Here is an 18342-nt window from a genome sequence, read left to right as displayed (position 1 = left end):
GAAGTTGGTATATTCAATTTCACACAGTTTTTTCCTTTTATCGTTACATTTTAGTTTTTGGAAAATAAATAAAAATACAACCCGCTTGAAAAGTGAAGCAAAAGAGTGACTTGTAAATATTTCCTGGTTTTATGTGTTTAGTCACATAAACTAGAACAACGAGGCCATTTCTTTATAACACGACTCGTGATTGGTAGTCAGAAAGGAGGATTACCCAGGTTAAGGTCACTGGATGACTAGTCAGTTATAAGCAAAATAGAAAAAAGGTCCCTAAAATGTTATTTTATTTCAGTTCACACAAATTATTGATGCTGTATTTGAAAAATGACAATAAAATGTGAGCTTTCCATCCTGGAGCAGGTTTATATGAGACCATCTCGAGTGCCCTCTGTAGTGCACTTGGTGAACTGCTGCCAATTTTCATGCAACGTGATCAACACGAAGTGAAATGGTTAGTTCTCAAGATACGAATAATCATCGCCTGCTGGCTTTGTCGCCAGTCGTCATCCTACTGCAGTGATCATATTATGTGTATGCTGCCGCCACCTCAACAGGTGGGTCAGTCTCAACTAAATCTTCCACAAAGATTGTCTGTCTGTCTCACACTAGAGCTGGATGTCTCGAGACCACTTTTATGTGGTCTTGGTCTCAACGGACTTTGGTCTTGTCTTGGTCTTGCTGTCTCGGATCCACATAGTGGTCGGGAGATTTAGAGTCAACAGTATCCATGACACACAACGTAACGTTCGATAATGTGTCATTTCAAAATCATCAGCTCTAAGAGCCGTGCTTAGAGAGTGCTTTGTAGTGAATCAGAGTCGACTCCCATTGAGCAAGAGCCGCTCCTCACTTAATTTCCTTTGGCTGCTCAGCTCTCACACAGTGGCTCAGCTATGCTCCAATCCCTCCGTATTGTGGCCAATCACATGCGAGGATATAGGATAATATCATTCTGTGAAAAACAGAGAGGGTGATGGACGCGACAGTCATGTGGAGCGTGCGTCTGTCCTCTCAGTGAGTGAGACAGTAGACAGCGGTGAGGAGGGCTGTGCGAAAGTAAAAACACATAAATATGCCTGATACCCGTAAACGAAGCAGCATCTGGCTGCAGCTTAAAGACTTTTTTGTCTCGGTCTCGATACCCTCTGGTCTTGGTCTTGTCTTGGTCTAGGCGGTCTTGACTACAAGTCTATCACACACACACCTATATTTTTAAAGAAATGATTATAAATCAAATTCTTTGGATTTTGATCTCCTGCGAATGTGATGAAGAATTTGAAATAGCACTGCAAGTTTGGCCCAAACCACGTATAGGTGGTTCAGCTAATGTTACTGATGTTTCAACATTTTATACATGGATATAGATCATTAGAAACATGGATGTGATTTTTATAAAGACTTTATTGGAAGTTTTCGCTCCAGTCCACATGGTGTTCCAACCAAACGTATTTTTGTGTAAAATACTACAGTGTAATTTACAGACTGTTAATAAATGGTGACAGTAACAAAATTAAACAGATGTGTGAAGCTTCCCTCTGAGGACTCGGGGTCAGTCTTGCTCAGGTGAGGATGTCGTGGGCCTGCTGCTCCACCAGCATGGCCATGTTCTTCACGTCGCCGCACCAGAAGTCCAGACGCTCCTTCATCCCTTTGATCTGAAACAGCGACCAACAGGAGAGAGTCAGACCAACAGGTACAGTAATCGTAACTACTGTAGATTATTTCAGGTCCATTTCCCATTACTGGGTGAGCTGCTGTACACATTTGTTACATGCATAGAGTGTTTGATGTTTCTATATTTAAAGAAGAATTTAAAAAAGAGCCCAACAGATGCTGATTTTTAACTGTCATACTGATATTTAGAGACTGAAAAATCAGGGCCGATATTTTTCTTTCAGACAAACATAACATTCATGTGCAGTTATTTTATCTGCTTCTTTATATTCTGCTTGGATCAGCTTGTCGGGGAAGTTGCAGATTGCCCTCTGGTGGCTAAGCTTTGTAACAGCGACACTCATGGTTGAAGGGTGTTTCTCGTTGGTCTTCTTTATTTTTGACCTTTAACCTATCAGCTGTTATAAATTCTTATACACACATGAGTACCAAACAGATAACATCAGCCCACCAACGAAGCTGTAAACAGTGAAAGCTGGCATCACTGTGACCAACCTGCTGCAGGTCCAGCACTCTGGGCTGCACCCAGGTCATCTGCACCTTCTGGTCCACCTCGTCAATGTTCCCTTTGATCAGGCCCACAGACAGAGCCTTCATCACAAGCAGCTCAACCTACAAACAGACCGATACACGAGGATCAGCTGTATGTGACCAGTATTAGGACAAACATTATCTCCAGTTATCAAAGGTGATTAATTTCATTATCACCCTGTTTAAGTTACACCCTGATTAAACACACGTTCTGACCGCACTGACCTCATTAACGGGGATTTTGGCACTCTGAGCGATTTCAGTGAAGGTCAGCTGTCTGTGATTCGCAGGACGAGTGAATGTCATCTGGAAGGAAACGAGAAGATGTTCAGTTTATTGTGGACAAACTGACGTCATTACACATCAGTGTTTACAACCTAACTGTCAATCTCACCTCCATGACGCAGAGCAGCTGAATCTTCTGCATCAGTTTACCTTCTTGTGACGCGAGGTCGGGCTGTGACCAACAGAGAAAACAGTGAGTTGTCCCAAACATACACTTGAAAACTTTGCCAGATCATCTCTGGATTAAAGATTTTTCAACAAAATGCAGTTAAGACTGGGAGAAGAAACACAGGCAGAGGTCTTAAAAACAAGCACTCAGCACCTAAACCTGAAAAATTCAAACTTTATTTACAAAGGTCTTATTCATGTTCGCCTGAGGTTACGTTACTTATTTGTGACTTTTAAACGGGGTTATTGATTATTTCCTGCACCTGCAGAAACTCCAGTTCATGTGTCAGAATAAATTCAGCTGTTATAGATGACAAGTCATCATTACACACATCTCAGGCATTAAAATGAGTCCCCACCTGTTGGCCCCAGGCAGACTTTAAGCTCTGAAATTTCTCCACATTGCCTGCATTGAAGGCATATAGTGTGTCAATGAGCCACTGCTTGTCCGTGTTCCTCAGCGACTCCAGCACAGGATGCATCAGCTGCACAGAGAAGCCACACGAGTAATCAGCACAGGCAGGTCGAGCTACACAACATGTGGCTAACAGAGTTCAAATCCCACCAGCTCTCCAAAGTTGTAAACTCCCTCTCCTAAGAGTCCAGCCAGGCCGAGCGTGAACGCCCTCTCCTGCCTCTCCGTCTCTGTGAACAACAATTACAAAATGAACTGAATACGAGTGATCTGCTGTGTTCTGACTGACACGCAGCTTAATTCATACTGTTGTTTACCTGGAAAGCATCTGATGTCCACACAGCCCAGGTAGCGCAAGGCGTCCTTATAGTAGGCAGCGTGGTCTCCAACGAGGCGATAGTATTTACTGGAGAGGTCATAAAAGCGGCCGTGGACTGACGTCACTCCAGGCAAGTTATTCAACGTTTCCTCAATTTCTTCAATTTCTTTCTACAAGTGGAAAAAACAGGGAAGGTGATAAGTGGATGGATCACTGCTTTTAAACCCAACCTGAAGCTGTTACACCTCGGGGGGTTTCTCCTCTCCACACACACTTTATTTACAGACTTGGATCAGGTTAACACCCCGTTTTACCACAGACTGTATAAAAAAGATGGAAGGTGATGTGAAAGTGCCCCACACCTGTGTTCTTCTTAATGGCCACAGAGGCAGCGACTCCTATGGCTGCAAAGTGAAGCTGGATTTTATACACATCCTACTTCTTTTTAACATTTTCATTTGTGTCCTGTTGTTTCTCTCACAGCCACAGTCAGAAAACAGCTGCACCTTTAGTCCATCAGTGAGAGACCACCACCCAACATGTTCTGACTTCAGTGAATATCACAAAAGAGAAGGTCGTTGCAGCCCATACAGCTCTAACTTGAGCATTTACGCTAACTCAATTGGAATATATAACCTTATCAATCTTATCTCAACTGACTGTCTTTGAAATACAGATTTCACTGATTCCCTCTTCTCCATGCGCTGGGTGTAAGGCTGTGCTCTCATCCTAATTTTGGAGTTTGTGAACGGTGACGTCTGTGAGGAAGGAGGTGGAGATGTCACATTTTTGTACGATGAGCGCAAAGATTGGAGGAAGGGAAAATGTCAGGTGTGCATGAGTGTGGCAGCAAGAAAACGATGACTTAACACCTACGAGTTATTTCAAGGATATCTACACCCAAGTGCCATTTGGACTGCACTTGTGGGTTTGACAGCTGCTGGTTTTGCTCACGCTAACAGGCAGAAACATCAAGTGAACGTTCCAGGCAGTTGGAAACGCTCTGTCACATGCTATATCTGAGCTCAAGTCTGCCGACACCTCGCTCAGAGTTTTACCTTTGTGGCAGGAACGTCGTTGATCTCAAGTCTAAGATTGCCGATGGCGGTCTTGCAGAGAATCACAGCTTCCTCGCTGCTTTTCACCTGAACCAGGTGGAGACGCGCAGACGTTTGGTCAAAAGTGCACTTTACAGAATGTAACTTCAAAACAACCTGTCATGCTGGTGTCTGGTCATCTTACCTTTTCCCTGGTCTTTTCAAGAAAAACGATGGCATCTTTTTGATCTAGACACAAACAACGTTGGATTTTACTGCCAAAAATTTAAATTAAAACAGAAAGAAAATGTTCCTATTTCTCCGTACCTGACATCTGTCTGGCAACGAACAGTAAAATCTCCACCAGCGACAATGGATTGATTCTGATAAAGGAACAAAAATTATAAATTAACAGGTAAAAAACAGTAAATACTTGTATTTGCTCCGTTTAGGACAAGCGGATGAACAACTCACCTGTGTTCAAAGTCACTGATGAAGTTTTCATAAAGCTGGAAGGAAAAAAAAGAAACAAAAGAGAGAATATTTAGTGGACAGTGTTATTCATTACCTTAGAAATGTAGCTATGACATTAGTGAATATCTGTACCAAGGGCCTCTTTGGTATGATATGTTTTAATATATACTAGTATGCAGTAAGTCTACATGTACGACAAACTGCTGCTGCGTAAACTTAAATATTCAAGATAAACTAATTATGACAATGACAAGAGACCATGTAGACATCGGAATAATTTAGTGGCATCACTTGTCATTTTCAGCAGAACTGTACAGATACTTTGTTATGAAATGTATTTTCCATTTGCATGCTGGTCAAATCTATGCATGTATGTGCTTAAAGAAGGCCTGTTCTGCTTCTCCTTATTTTCTACACCCTGTATCAAAGGTGGATGCTCATATTAAGCACTATAAATAAACATGATAATGTTTCACAGTATGTGTAAGGAACCCCTGTCATTGCAGCAACGCAGTTCTGGCTGTAAGCGCAGAAGCCCCACCCACCTGCTGCTCAAACCTTCTGTTTGCTGGGGCCAGCCAATAAGAAAAAGATTGGCTTAAATAGAGAGGGGCTTAAATCAAGAGTACGTGCAAATGAACTATGAGTCATGCAAAGCTAGAGTCCAATAATAAAAATAAGAAGCTGTGAATGAGCAAACAGGTAAAGTATGTAAAGATGAGAACCCACTCATGTTCAACGCTGCAACGTTTTCAGGGTGAAGCAGTTCAAACTGACAGAGGTCAGCTTGTATTAGCAGTAATTCACATGTGTTATAGCTAAAAATGATCTCTAAAAGTAAAACACGTTTGAAGTGAAAGTACAAACAAGTACTGCAAATAATATATGTTTTGATGTGAACATAGGGCGTTAAAAACAGACTATTCTCTAGTCTGCAGCACAGTTTTGAAAAGGAGGGCAGAGGAACAGACTGGCATTGGGCGGCCAGCGCTGGCCCTGCTACTGAACCACAGCAGTGCGTCTCAGTGGGACTATCCAGTGCTGTGAAGCTGCAGTGCAAACACATAGTATATCACCACAGTCTGGTGCAGCTAAAACAACCTGGATTAGTGGAAAAAAAAAACCAAGATCTGGTCCAACGAGGCACCTGCGATGCCATCAGCTGGAACTCACATACTGCTGTTTACTACACAGCCGAAAGAGGTTTTAGCTAACCCCTCCACCTCTCCAATAGTGTAAAAAATACATAAACACCACCTGGCAAACTGCCGTGGGGTGGGGGGTGGGGTCAAGCATAATTCAATTTTTGGTAATACTCTATTGAAATACTGATACGTTTCTGACAAATAAGGCAACAGAATTATTTTGTTCTCAATATCTGACAATCATGCTTACTCTTGTATGTTGTGTAAAGCAGCGGTCCCCAACCCCCGGGCCTCGGACCGGTACCGGTCCGTGAGTCGTTTGGTATCGGGCCGCGAGAGTAGAGGCTCAGGTGTGAAATGTATAGTTTTCAGGGTTTTTATCGGTTTTCAGTGTTATTTTGTTATCGTTTACTCGGTTTTCCTGGGTCTTTTCACGTGTGTTATGAATAAATCTTCTTTTTTTCGGTACTAGTTTTATTTTGTTGTATTTATCCGCGACACCTTAAAGGCCGGTCCGTGAAAATATTGTCGGGCATAAACCGGTCCGTGGCGCAAAAAAGGTTGGAGACCGCTGGTGTAAAGCATTACAAAGAGTGGCTGAGATGCAGTTACCTGTATGATACCATCGCCTGTTTTGAAGCAGGGATCTCTGACAAAGACCATCAGCTTCAGAGTCAATTGATGCCACAATCTAAGGGCAGAACAAAGAAAACGGTTCAAATCAGTCACAACTGCCAGTTCCTTTTAATTCATGATATCAGCCAAAAACTACATCAAAATATGAGAAGAGTCCAATGAAGAGCTGAGAGACTTTATTCACCAAAAATCCCATCTACACCCCCATAGAGTAGTACTCATTCTATGGACTAGACTAGACCAACAGGGCCAAACAGACTCAGCGCTACCTGAATTTACACAGAATCTTTTGGAAACAAGCTTTATTGGTCAAATACACATTCATACATGTTTGCTGGTGTTTTAATGGTGATGGTTTAACACTACAGTCTGTGCCACAGTTTCAGAGGCCAGAGTTCTCATTATTGTCATGATTATAAGAGTTCTCTTGTCCCCCCCCCTTCTGCAGCACACTTTTCAGTGAGTCCCTCCCTGCTGCTGAGATCACGATGAACAACACAGAATTGAACTGCAGTGGCCCTTCCATTTAAGGGAGCAGGAGATCCAAACTATGTCAGCAAAGCACCCCCATAACAGATCCACCAGATTCCCTTAAGGTTTCTTTTTAGTCTGTCTCCCACTTTATAATATTACATATCAGAACTTTCAGTTAGCCTGTGAACTTCAATTACAAACCATTATCCGTTTATAAGGGTTAAAAACTGAAAAATTGGCCACTGCATAGCTAAAAGGGCCGTCTTTAATTATTTGCTTTGTTTGAACACTGTCAAAATACCAAATGCATATAGAGTCAACTGACACATAATAAGGAAAAACAAATCCTGGTATCATGGAGGCGAGAAATTAGATGTTTGTTTCGCGATTATTCCTTGTCAAACTGATTAAAAGACTGTTTGAACAGTTACAGGTTGTTTTCTTGTTTTACGGTTAATTGACACTGTTAGCAAGGATACACAGTAACAGCTACAAAAACCTGTGACAGCACAACAAATAGACTCCCGCTGCCCTAAATATTAGTGCTGGGCTCAAACCTAAAACTCAATTAGTGTTCAGAAAACAATATAATTTTGCTCCGAATTTAAAGCTTAAGCTTACTGCCAACGTGAGCTAAAGCTATGCTACAACAGCTAACCTCAGCTCCGTGCATGACTCAGCTTGCATTTCCAATGAATGGGCTAGCTAATGTAAGCTAGGCTAGCGCTAGCGGCTAGCTTCCACTTCTTACGACTTTTGTACCTTTTGTTGTATACGTCCTCCAGCGCGTGCCATTCCGACGCCAGCTCCGGCGTGGGGCTGTTACTCTGCTGCTGCTTAAGGTACCCAGTAACATCTTTCATGATAGCGACAAAATGTAGTTTATTCTATACTAATACGTGTTGTTGAATTTTTAGCTAATGTCAAGCAGCCTGTCGTGTTGTGGTAATGGGACTGCGCCGTTGCTGCCAGGCGCAAAGAATTATGGGAAATGAAGGAGGCGTTTTGGGTTTTTTTTATTGCTAGCTAAGATTTTCTGTAACTTAAGTTGTTTGGGTGCAGTCAGTCGCCTTATGTTTATTGCTATGGGATATATTTTTAATAAGCAAACGACGGATAAATTATAAAGGGCAAGTAGGTACAACTGAAGCTAAGTTGTAACGTCGTATATTACAGAACTGTCAAAAAGGAGGTCAAAGGACACAGTTCTGCAGGTCTGCAGGCAGTCATTCTATATAGCTATTTTCAAAGGAGCTTAAATCGGCTTCTGTAAAACGGTGACAGCAAGAGCCATGCAGTGAAAGTGTGCGTGAAGTTTATTTTGAATCCTACAGCTTTGTTATGGCTTCTTCTGTTAGCTGCTCGTTGTTATTGTTACCTGCCAGACTCTGTCGAAGTCTGCGGTCAAGAGCAAGCTGGACGCTCTCCGCTAAAGGTTAGTGCACAGAGAGAGCTCAAATGATGCAACACAAAATGCACGTATGACCTATTATATTTGACACAAGTATTTGATTTCTAGGCTTCGATCAAAGGAGCTCGTTTCCAAGTGAAGGTGCAACAGTTCTGTCCAGGTACCTGCATGGATACAAGAAACATGACAGCGGAGTCCAGGTGATGCAATATAGGCATCACCTGGCTGTCAACGCTGCATGTAGCGATATTTTAGTCAGTCTAATGAGCATTACAACTATAGGGATGCCGTGTGATGTCCTATTATGAGTTACTCTGATTCTCATTCCTAATGTTGGATCAGTGGGAACATCAGTGTATCTTCTCCAGTCCCAGTGTCAAAGTGTCTCTGGGAATGATTCTGAACTCCGAGTTGCCCCTGGTGTATCCATCGGAGGGTGTATCAATGACAAATTAAAAGTGCTTTGTATAGTGATGACAGCGCCTCCTGTATGGAGAAACAACTTGCATACATTGCTCAGGTGTGATTTTCTTCCATACACTCTTCAAATGTCTGAAGGTTCCATGGGCCCTCTGCCCTTTAGTTCTTTCCATAGATGTTCATTTGGTCAGGTGATTGGCTGGACTTTTCGAAACACTTTATTTTCTTTCTCTGAAACTCCCAAACACATACTAAACAACGTAGTGTATGCTGTGCAGTGCAGCGAGGCATGCTCAGACCTCTACACTAGAGAGAGCAAACAGACACTTCATAAACGTTCACATTTTGGACAGAGAAGACAGGTAGTTTGAAAGAGGAGTGACAGAAGCCATCCTTGAACGGAGGGCGGGGCTTATGACAACAACAGTCTGCCACCTATAATCCAGTTTTGAGAGCCCTTCCCAGGCGCCTTAACAGTGTCACATCTTGTGTCAGTTCATCTCAGTAGGTCACATGATAGGGCAAGGTTTCCCCTGAAACGTCAGCTGATAATGCCCCACGCCCTTTCTTCGCACCTTGGCTCATGTGATGAGGCCCTTGATCAACACTGGGTCAACAACCGTCTTAAGGGATAACTCCAACTAGGGCTTAAATACTTGGGACTGCCCACGATTTGCTCTTAGAACTGAAGAAGCTTCTGTGATGAGAGGTGAAACACCTTCAGGAAACTTAAAGAACTCCAGCTCCAAGCTGGCCCCAACAGTGCTCACTGGAACCTTCAGTAGTTTGGAAACTCTTCTGTACGCAGTGCCATCAGTATGCTTTGCAACAACAAAGCTGCAACAGTCTTGAGAGAGCTCCTTGGTTTTATCCCTCATCAGATGTTTATTGTGTGATACTTTAGTAATGAGACACCTTTTTATATGACACCAACTGGGACTGAAGCAGCTGGTATTGTTTGCACTTTCTAACTGACAGAGTTCAGCTGCTGTCATCACTTCATGTGTTTAGTACTTTTTCCATGTCTCATTATTTTTTCACATAACTTGATTTATGGACATCTATGCTTTGATTTCTTTGCATGTGTGGATGAGTTGTTACCAACATCCGACTTTCATGTCAATAGCACTGTGACAGGAGTGACGGAGCTGACCACACGTTTCACTTTCCAGTACACTTCTGTATTAGGTTGCTGCTCCCCAATCCCCGGCTGCAGCTTTTCAGCTGCCAGCCACACATACACAAGCACAGCCTCATGACCCAGTTCATACTTTCTAAGCAGGTGTGTCGGTCTCCCTGCAGCTGCGCCACAAACAAACAAGCACCTTTAGAAATATGTTTACTTAGAAAATTGATGACATGTTCAATACTTACTAAACCCGCTGTATGTGAAGCACAAAGTGTTTTGAGTGCTCAAATTGAGTAGAAGGGTGCTATGTAAATATCCTGTATTTGTATAGCGCTTTACGTAGTCCCTATGGACCCCAAAGCGCTTTACACTACATCCAGTCATCCACACATTCACACACTGGTGATGGCAGCTACATTGTAGCCACAGCCACCCTGGGGCGCACTGACAGAGGCGAGGCTGCCGGACACTGGCGCCACCGGCCCCTCTGACCACCACCAGTAGGTAACGGGTGAAGTGTCTTGCCCAATGACACAATGACCGAGACTGTCGGAGCCGGGGCTCAAACCGGCAACCTTCCGATTACAAGACGAACTGCCAACTCTTGAACCAGGCGTTTACTTTTTCCCAGACATGCACGATCTCTCTGCTGGACTCAGACCCGAGGGTTTTTCTCCCACGGTGGAAGTTCGTCAGCTAAGCAGCAGACCCTGGAGGATATCGCAAAGAGCATCCGGGAGCAGCAGTTCAAGAGGGTCGTGGTGATGGCTGGAGCGGGGATCAGCACTCCCAGTGGCATCCCAGATTTCAGGTAATATGGCTAGCTGTGGTTTCCTGCCCTGGCGTCTACCCATAACAGTAAAGACAAGGTGCATTCTGGTCTCGATCAACAGTTTCATTTGGATTCACTTGCAGGTCTCCAGGCAGTGGTCTCTATGACAACCTGCAGCAGTATGACCTGCCTTACGCCGAGGCCATATTTGAGATTAGCTTTTTCCACCATAACCCAAATCCCTTCTTCGCCCTGGCCAAAGAGCTGTATCCAGGAAACTACCGCCCCAACCTGACACACTACTTTGTCTATCTGCTTCACAAGAAGGGTCAGCTGCTCCGGATGTACACACAGAACATTGATGGCCTGGAAAGACGTACGAAGTTTAGTTGTTTGACATAACCGTGCATCACAGAGAGACAGACAGTGAACTTGATGTGCTTGTATTCTGTGTTTATGCTTCTTTCTAGTAGCAGGGATTCCTCCTGAGATGCTGGTGGAGGCCCACGGCACGTTTGCCACTGCCACCTGCACCGCTTGCTTGAGGAAATATGAGGGCGAGGACCTCAGAGTGAGTCAGAACGCACTATTGCATAAAAATGATTCAGAATTTTATTTTTCGTTAGGTTTTTTTTTGACAAGTTGGATATTTGGGATGTGATGAACAGTGCTACTCATACTGGTGACACACAGCTTCTGGCTGTAAATTTCATGTTGCTTTCATAGTAGTTCCAACTTTGAAACTAGTACACCGACACTAGATAATGGAATTTTAAAATGCCAGAAAAACCTCCAAAAACAACCCAACATTCATCCCTCAAAGTGTTTTTAGGAAAACTCAGGACAGTAGAGTCGTGAGATTTTTAGAGGTGAATGGAATTTTTTCCCAGTAATCAGTGATGCCTTCAGAGATGTGAAAGTTACATGTGCCATGTGAATTAATATAAATCAGGGTGAAAGTTTCCTCCGTGCTCAAGGCTCTACGTGCCTCACAGTAGGGCTGCACGATTTTGCATAAAATGAGAATCACGATTTTTTTGCTTAGAATTGAGATCACGATTCTCTCACGATTTTCTTTTCCAGTATAAATATTTATTGCGCTTATTAACTGCACATCAACCTCGTAACAGTTGAGACTGAACATAAAAACAATAAATAAACATAAAAACAACAAATGTCTCACATTTTGTGGTTGCCGCAAAATGTTGTACTGCTTGAAATTCCGTCTCCACCGTTGCTCGACGCTGCGTGTATAGAGCAGGTAGAGCAACAATAGAAAAATAGTTGCGGGACGGCACTGTGTAGCGTTTGTCTAGCGTGTTGATCATTTTCCTAAATTCCTCGTTTTGCACAGTGTTGATGGAGCCATATCTTTGGTCAGGTGATGAGTAATAGCCTCCGTAATTTCTTTGTGCCTGCGGGAGTTCGACGGGTATAGGGAAGCGCTGTATAAGGTTCCTGTTATTGATGTTTGGGTGGTTGACCGGGACAGATTTTCTCCTGTCACTTTCTCGTCATCCCTGACGTGCTCTCCGTTGTTTGTTCCCTGCTAATTTTAGCAGCCAGCTTCTGTATCACGTGGTATGAGGCTCTGCCCTTGTCATTTGTTGAGCAGGAAGAGTGAGCGCTTGTTTTCATGTAGATTACGTCCCGGATCAAAATGCGGCACAATCGTCGTTTTTTTTTGGTTTTTTTTAATCATTGTCATTTGGAAATGAGATCGCACATAAGTATGAATTGAGATCGCGATTTTCTAACGATTAATCGTGCAGCCCTACCTCACTGTATCAGGGATCGCAGACAAGCTTGAGTTTTATTCTGTTTTGTTCTTTATCAAGTGTTGGTGTTGTGAAAAATGTCCTTGTTGTTTGTTTTGATTTGATTGATTCCTCGCTAAACAAGCAAGGAAGAAAGCAGCGCTTCTTAAGTTGGCAGGATAATAAACCAATGACCAGACTGAGATGTTGAGCAGCTGTTCAGCACATGATTAGGATACGTGTAGTGTTTGTTCCGTTCTGATGTTCAGAGTCTGCGTTGCTGTAAGACCCAAACTTCACGTCAACTGTGTGGATTTATGCTTTCTTCTGTTCCTCTGTAACAAGCATTTTGTTTGTTTGCGCTGCAAGTGTCAGATGAGTAAAAAAAAACAGGCATCTGCTGTCTACAAGAAATATGTTTTTCCCTCAAACTTGTACAGGTGAACTTTAAAGTTCTCATAATTCATTCAAAGAATTTGCAAATAAGCAATTATTTCTTTCTTTTTTTAACGGATTTTTCAGGTTGTATTTTCATTGAAATCTGGTGTATTTGTGTCATACTCTGATTAGTTTAAAACATTTAGTTGGAAAAAAAAATCACTTGTAGACAGTAATTTGACATTTTGTGTTTTGTTAGCCCGACGTGATGAGTGGGACGGTCCCCAAGTGTCCCACCTGTAAGGGCGTGGTAAAGCCTGACATCGTGTTTTTTGGTGAGGAGCTTCCACGACACTTCTTCAAGTATATGACAGACTTCCCACTGGCAGACCTGCTGATCATCATGGGCACATCACTGGAGGTGAGCTTCAAACTCAGGCAGGAAACGCACTACCTTCACACAGTGAGGCCTGTAAGTGTTTGGATTTTAAATCAAACAATCGAAACGTGATTGTTCAGACTTTCATTCAAGGGTTTAAACAAAAGCGCTGTGTTATGAACAGAAGACCTGTTTAGGCATCACAGCCATTTTCAGAGGCTCAAAAGTAACTGGACAAATTAAAATCAGTTTAAATATAAGAATTGTTACAACACTTGGGTGAAAGTCATTAACTAACATGGATATAACAGCAAAATAACAAAAAATGCTTCTTTGTTCAAATACTTGATGCTATTTAAAAAAGAAGATGTGAGGAAGTAAAGCTTGGCGGGTGAAAAGCAACGTGGCTCATCTTCTCTTTGAAATGTTTGGTTGGTAACTTTGTGGTATGATAAAGTAACCACAGTATAACCACTGCATGTCCATGGCACCATCTGTGACAGCTGCAACATGTACATGCAGTGTCACTGCATCATCTACATTCTTGTTTGAGGGTTCATAAAAAGCTGCAGTTAACTCTTTGCTCTTTAGGTGGAGCCTTTTGCCAGTCTTGCTGGAGCCGTTCGCAGTTCTGTGCCCCGTCTTCTCATCAACAGGGACTTGGTGGGGCTGTTCACCTGGAGCCGCCGGCCTAATGACGTCGCACAGCTGGGTGATGTGGTGAGCGGTGTGCAAGCTCTGGTTGATGCTCTTGGCTGGACTCGGGAACTTGACGCTCTGATGGCGGCCAGCACTGAGAAAGTGAGTGCGTCATTAGGTTTTAGTTCAGAAAATCACATCAAAAATCATCACGTTCCGGCTGCCTTGGGCCTTTTGGATAGTTTTCTGGCTTCGTCCCAGTCCAAAGACATGCAGTTAGCCTGGTCAGGTTCATTGGTGATTCTAAATTGCCCACAGGTGTAAATGTGAGTGTGAATGGTTGTCTCTGTGTTAAGCATGTGACAGACTCGCAGCTTATTGACGGTATACCCTTCTCGTCACCACGCTGGGCGGGCGGGCGATGTGGACACCCAAGTTTGTGAATGCAGTATCTCGAGAACAAAGAGTCTCAGATTGATACCATGGTGTCCCTGAAGGTTCTCAGTCATCCAGGTCATCATAGTCTAAGGAGCTTAGAAAGAAACGCGTCTGGGACTAGGGATGGGTATCGTTTACGTTTTATCCGATACCGGTGCCAAACCGGTACTTTTGAAACGGTGCCGGTGCTTAAACGGTGCTCAAACCGGTGTTTAAAGAATGGAGAACAAAAAATTGGTCCAAAAACCTCTCATGTTCAGCTGTTTTTTTGGTAAAAAGATAACAATGTTAGCCTTTTCTGCAGCTATAGGGTATATATGGTATCACTGTTGGCTGGAAGCAGTGCTTAAACAATGGAAAAAACACAAATTTTTTCCAAAAACCTCTCATATTTAACTGTTTTCCACTTTTTCTTTGGTCATTTTAGCCTTTGTATCTGCCATCAAACAAGAAGATAGCCGCATGTAACTATGACGGTGTTTGCTAGTTCACCTTACATGCATTAATTTAATAACGTGGTTAGCCTACTCAACGTAAATTACACACGAACAACATTAAGCTACTCACGCAAAGAAGAATGGCTGCTGCTACTGGTCTTGGGGGATGTTGCTAACTCCGGTCCGATAACAGGCACCACGCCCACAGTAGATGTGCTCGACGTGAGGTCTCGCAGCAAGCTATCAAATACGGTGCATTTCTTGGCATAAAAAAAAGGCTATGCGTCGCCAGGCGTTTCATCAGATTCGAGGTGTTACCTCCTTTGCATAGTATCACCTTAAAGCAGCGGTCCCCAACCTTTTTTGCGCCACGGACCGGTTTATGGCCGACAATATTTTCACGGACCGGCCTTTAAGGTGTCGCGGATAAATACAACAAAATAAAACTAGTATCGGTACCGAAAAAAAGAAAATTTATTCATAACACACGTGAAAAGACCCAGGAAAACCGAGTTAACGATAAAAACGATAACAAAATAACGCTGAAAACCGATAAAAATCCTGAAAACTATACATTTCACCCCTGAGCCTCAACTCTCGCGGCCCGGTACCAAACGACTCACAGACCGGTACCGGTCCGAGGCCTGGGGGTTGGGACCGCTGCCTTAAAGCACTTGTTGCAGGCTGCTGAGTTTGCATATTTTGCTGTGAAGTACAGCCAGACTTTTGACCGCTTCGCCTTGGGCATTTTTAATCTGTAGTTCTGCTCTAAAAGAACGTACATACCTGGGCCCGCCTACTAGCCTCGGAAAGGTAAAATGATTGGCTAGAATCCAAAGTGTATCACAGCTCAGGGGGAAAAAAAGCACTGAAATAAAGCACCGAAATGTGCGTTTTTTTTCAGTCTGGTTACTACCGTTTATGTCAGAACCGGTGCCATGATGGCACCGGATACCAGTACCCATCCCTATCTGGGACTCTCCACCACCTCTCTGCTGAGAGGTGAAACGTCTTCAAGCAACTTAAAGGAGTCCAGACGCATTTCTTTCCAAGCTCCTTAGATTGATACCATGGGTGTATCTACTAAAAATTGTTGAGTTTGAATCTTAGTGACCTTAACTTAAAGGTCAAGGTCAGAGGTATGTGATAACTCAAGAAGGAAGTCAGCTAGGATTTGAAATTCACACCATAGGTGCATCCACTAGGAGGCCTCAGGGGACCACTGCCAGTGTTTTTATGCTATGAGTTATGGTAAATGTTGTTATTTGGTACCTTTCTCTAACCGCTTACTACTGCACTCGCCCAGTCTCACATTCAGACAGCGCCTTTATCTATTTGTCATTGACATGTGACGCAGTGACTGCATTGGGACAACTCAGGGTTCAGTTTCTCACCCACTGATACCGTCAGAGAAACCATCTGATTGGTAGATGACCTGCTCTGCCACGTGAGCAATAATAAAACATTATTTAACCAGAATATCTACTAAAGCGGACCAGATGTGGTCATTTATTACAAATGATTTGTTATTAAACTCTAGCAGAGGAGCTTTGAATGAGTCGCATTTTTAAAAAGTCTTAATTTATCTCATATTGGGCCTTTCATCCTTTCTCATGACATCTTTACCTTGATTGGCCGCCCGTGTTTCAAGTACTCAGAGGGTTTACTTGGACAACTTGGACTACTGAAGTCTTGACCTTATTTAATAGATAAAGAATATACCTGTGAAAATAAATGAATAAATAAACTAAATAAAAGGAGCACTTCAGAAACTCATCAAATCAGAAAGATGGTGCTGGATCTCCGCTTGGACTGGATAACATATCAGGAAGCAGAGGATGAAAGGACGCCACGCTGCTTAATGGATGGAAATAAAAAAGATTAATTATCAAATTTAACAACCTACAGAGGTAGTTTGATCATTTTAAAGACACTCTGAAAGTAAAATATGATGCAGCAGTCTAGTACGTTTTGACAAAATTTCTTTGCAGCAACTCAAAATGGTACTCTGTGGTTTGCCACATGTTTGTATGCAAGCCTGACAACATTGGTACATGTTCACATTGAGATGGGTCAGGATCTGGATCAGCTCATCGCTGAGCTCCTGGACAGTCTGAGGAGAAACCTGTCAGATTGGGATGGACTGAAACATCATGTCTCAGAGGTTCTACTGGGTTTAGGTCAGGCGAGCGTGGGGGACAGTCAGCATCAGTTCCTCCATCCAGATCTGCCTGCATACTCTCATACCACAAGAGGCTGGAGGAATCCAGGACCAACTGTACCAGCGTAGGGCCTGACTGTGGGTCCAAGGATTTCATCCCAATACCTAATGGCAGTCATGGTGCCGTCGCCTATCCTGTAGAGGTCCGTGCGTCCCTCCAGCCCAGCAGCCATGCTGGATGATGATAACGTTCTCCACAGCTTCTTCAGACCTTTTCATGTCTGTCACATATGCTCAGGGTTAATCTGCTCTCATTTGTGAAGACCACAGGGTGCCATTGGTGGAGCTGTTTTGATATTCAATGGAAGAATCACACGCCATGGTGCTGGGCAGTGAGGACATGGTCCACTAGAAGATGTTGGGCCCTCTGGCCACCCTCATGAAGTCTGTTTTTGATGATTTGGTCAGAGAAGTCACACCAGCGACCTGCTGGACGTCCTTTGGTAGCTCATCCTGTTCCTCCCTGCACAAAGGAGCAGATACCGGTTCTGCTAATGGGTTAAGGACCTTCTATGTTCCTGTCCAGCTCTCCTGCAGAACCCGCCTGCATCCTAGAATCTCCTCCCTGCTCTTGAGACTGGTGTTGGGAGACGCAGCAAACCTTTTGGCAAAGACATGCATTGATGTGCCATCCTGGAGGACTACCTGTCCAATGTCTGTAGGGTCCAGGTATTGCACTGAGCTACCAGTAGTGACCCTGACCCTAGCCAAAGGCAGGGGTGATTAAAAACAGTCATAAAAGATAAGGAAGGAAAAAGTGTCAGTGGTGTCCACCCGTAAAACTATTCCTGTTTTGGGGGTTGTCTCATTGTTATCACTCTAGTGCACCTGTTGTTAATTTTATTAACTCGTTAACAACGCTCTCTGCTACTGAACTGATCACATCAATATCCCAGAACTTTAACTGAGCACAGTATTGAGCACAAATCTCACTGAAAACTTCACTAATCAAACTGTACGTACTTTCTCTGCAGAGTGCACCAAAAAAAGAAGAGTGACACAAGTTCACAACATCAAAAAACGAGGTTTGACTTTACATCAAACACACAAACTGTAGGATGAAGTCCAGAAGACTCGAGGTTTACCAGGATTTTAAAAATGGGATCAGTGGAAACTATCATACTGGTAGATAAAGAAGTTGTATAGTGGAAATGCTGTGTAATTAATGCTCAGTCAAATATGAATAAAATACTGTATAACAAA

General features: G+C 43.2%; 2 protein-coding genes across 3 annotated transcripts; one reads left to right on the top strand and one right to left on the bottom strand.

Annotated features, from left to right (window-relative positions):
* Positions 1-1383: 1383 nt before the first annotated feature.
* Positions 1384-8140, bottom strand: psmd13 (proteasome 26S subunit, non-ATPase 13). Its single transcript, XM_087842060.1, has 13 exons — positions 7921-8140; positions 6661-6739; positions 4904-4938; positions 4757-4812; positions 4635-4678; positions 4451-4537; positions 3391-3562; positions 3224-3303; positions 3018-3143; positions 2600-2662; positions 2431-2511; positions 2170-2286; positions 1384-1655 (listed from the first exon to the last, which is right to left on the bottom strand). The coding sequence occupies exons 1-13, from the start codon at positions 8019-8021 to the stop codon at positions 1560-1562; spliced, it is 1137 nt and encodes a 378-aa protein (XP_087698186.1). The 5' UTR covers positions 8022-8140; the 3' UTR covers positions 1384-1559.
* A 14-nt stretch (positions 8141-8154) lies between these two features.
* Positions 8155-18342, top strand: sirt3 (sirtuin 3). Of its 2 annotated transcripts, XM_087842063.1 has the most exons (8): positions 8155-8593; positions 8678-8729; positions 10750-10929; positions 11034-11266; positions 11361-11461; positions 13285-13446; positions 13996-14205; positions 18114-18342. In XM_087842063.1, exons 1-8 carry the CDS (start codon positions 8500-8502, stop codon positions 18135-18137), a joined length of 1056 nt encoding a protein of 351 aa, XP_087698189.1. In that variant the 5' UTR covers positions 8155-8499; the 3' UTR covers positions 18138-18342. The 2 variants fall into 2 exon arrangements, with proteins under 2 accessions (XP_087698189.1, XP_087698193.1); XM_087842067.1 differs by lacking the exon at positions 8155-8593 and having other exon boundaries at positions 8693-8769.

This window comes from Neolamprologus brichardi, chromosome 1 (genome assembly GCF_056152115.1).
Source record: "Neolamprologus brichardi isolate AB-2024 chromosome 1, ASM5615211v1, whole genome shotgun sequence".
In the NCBI taxonomy this organism is placed as follows: Eukaryota; Metazoa; Chordata; class Actinopteri; order Cichliformes; family Cichlidae; genus Neolamprologus; species Neolamprologus brichardi.
The sequence above is the reverse complement of the archived record's forward strand: the minus strand, read 5'-3'. Positions and strand labels throughout refer to the sequence as shown.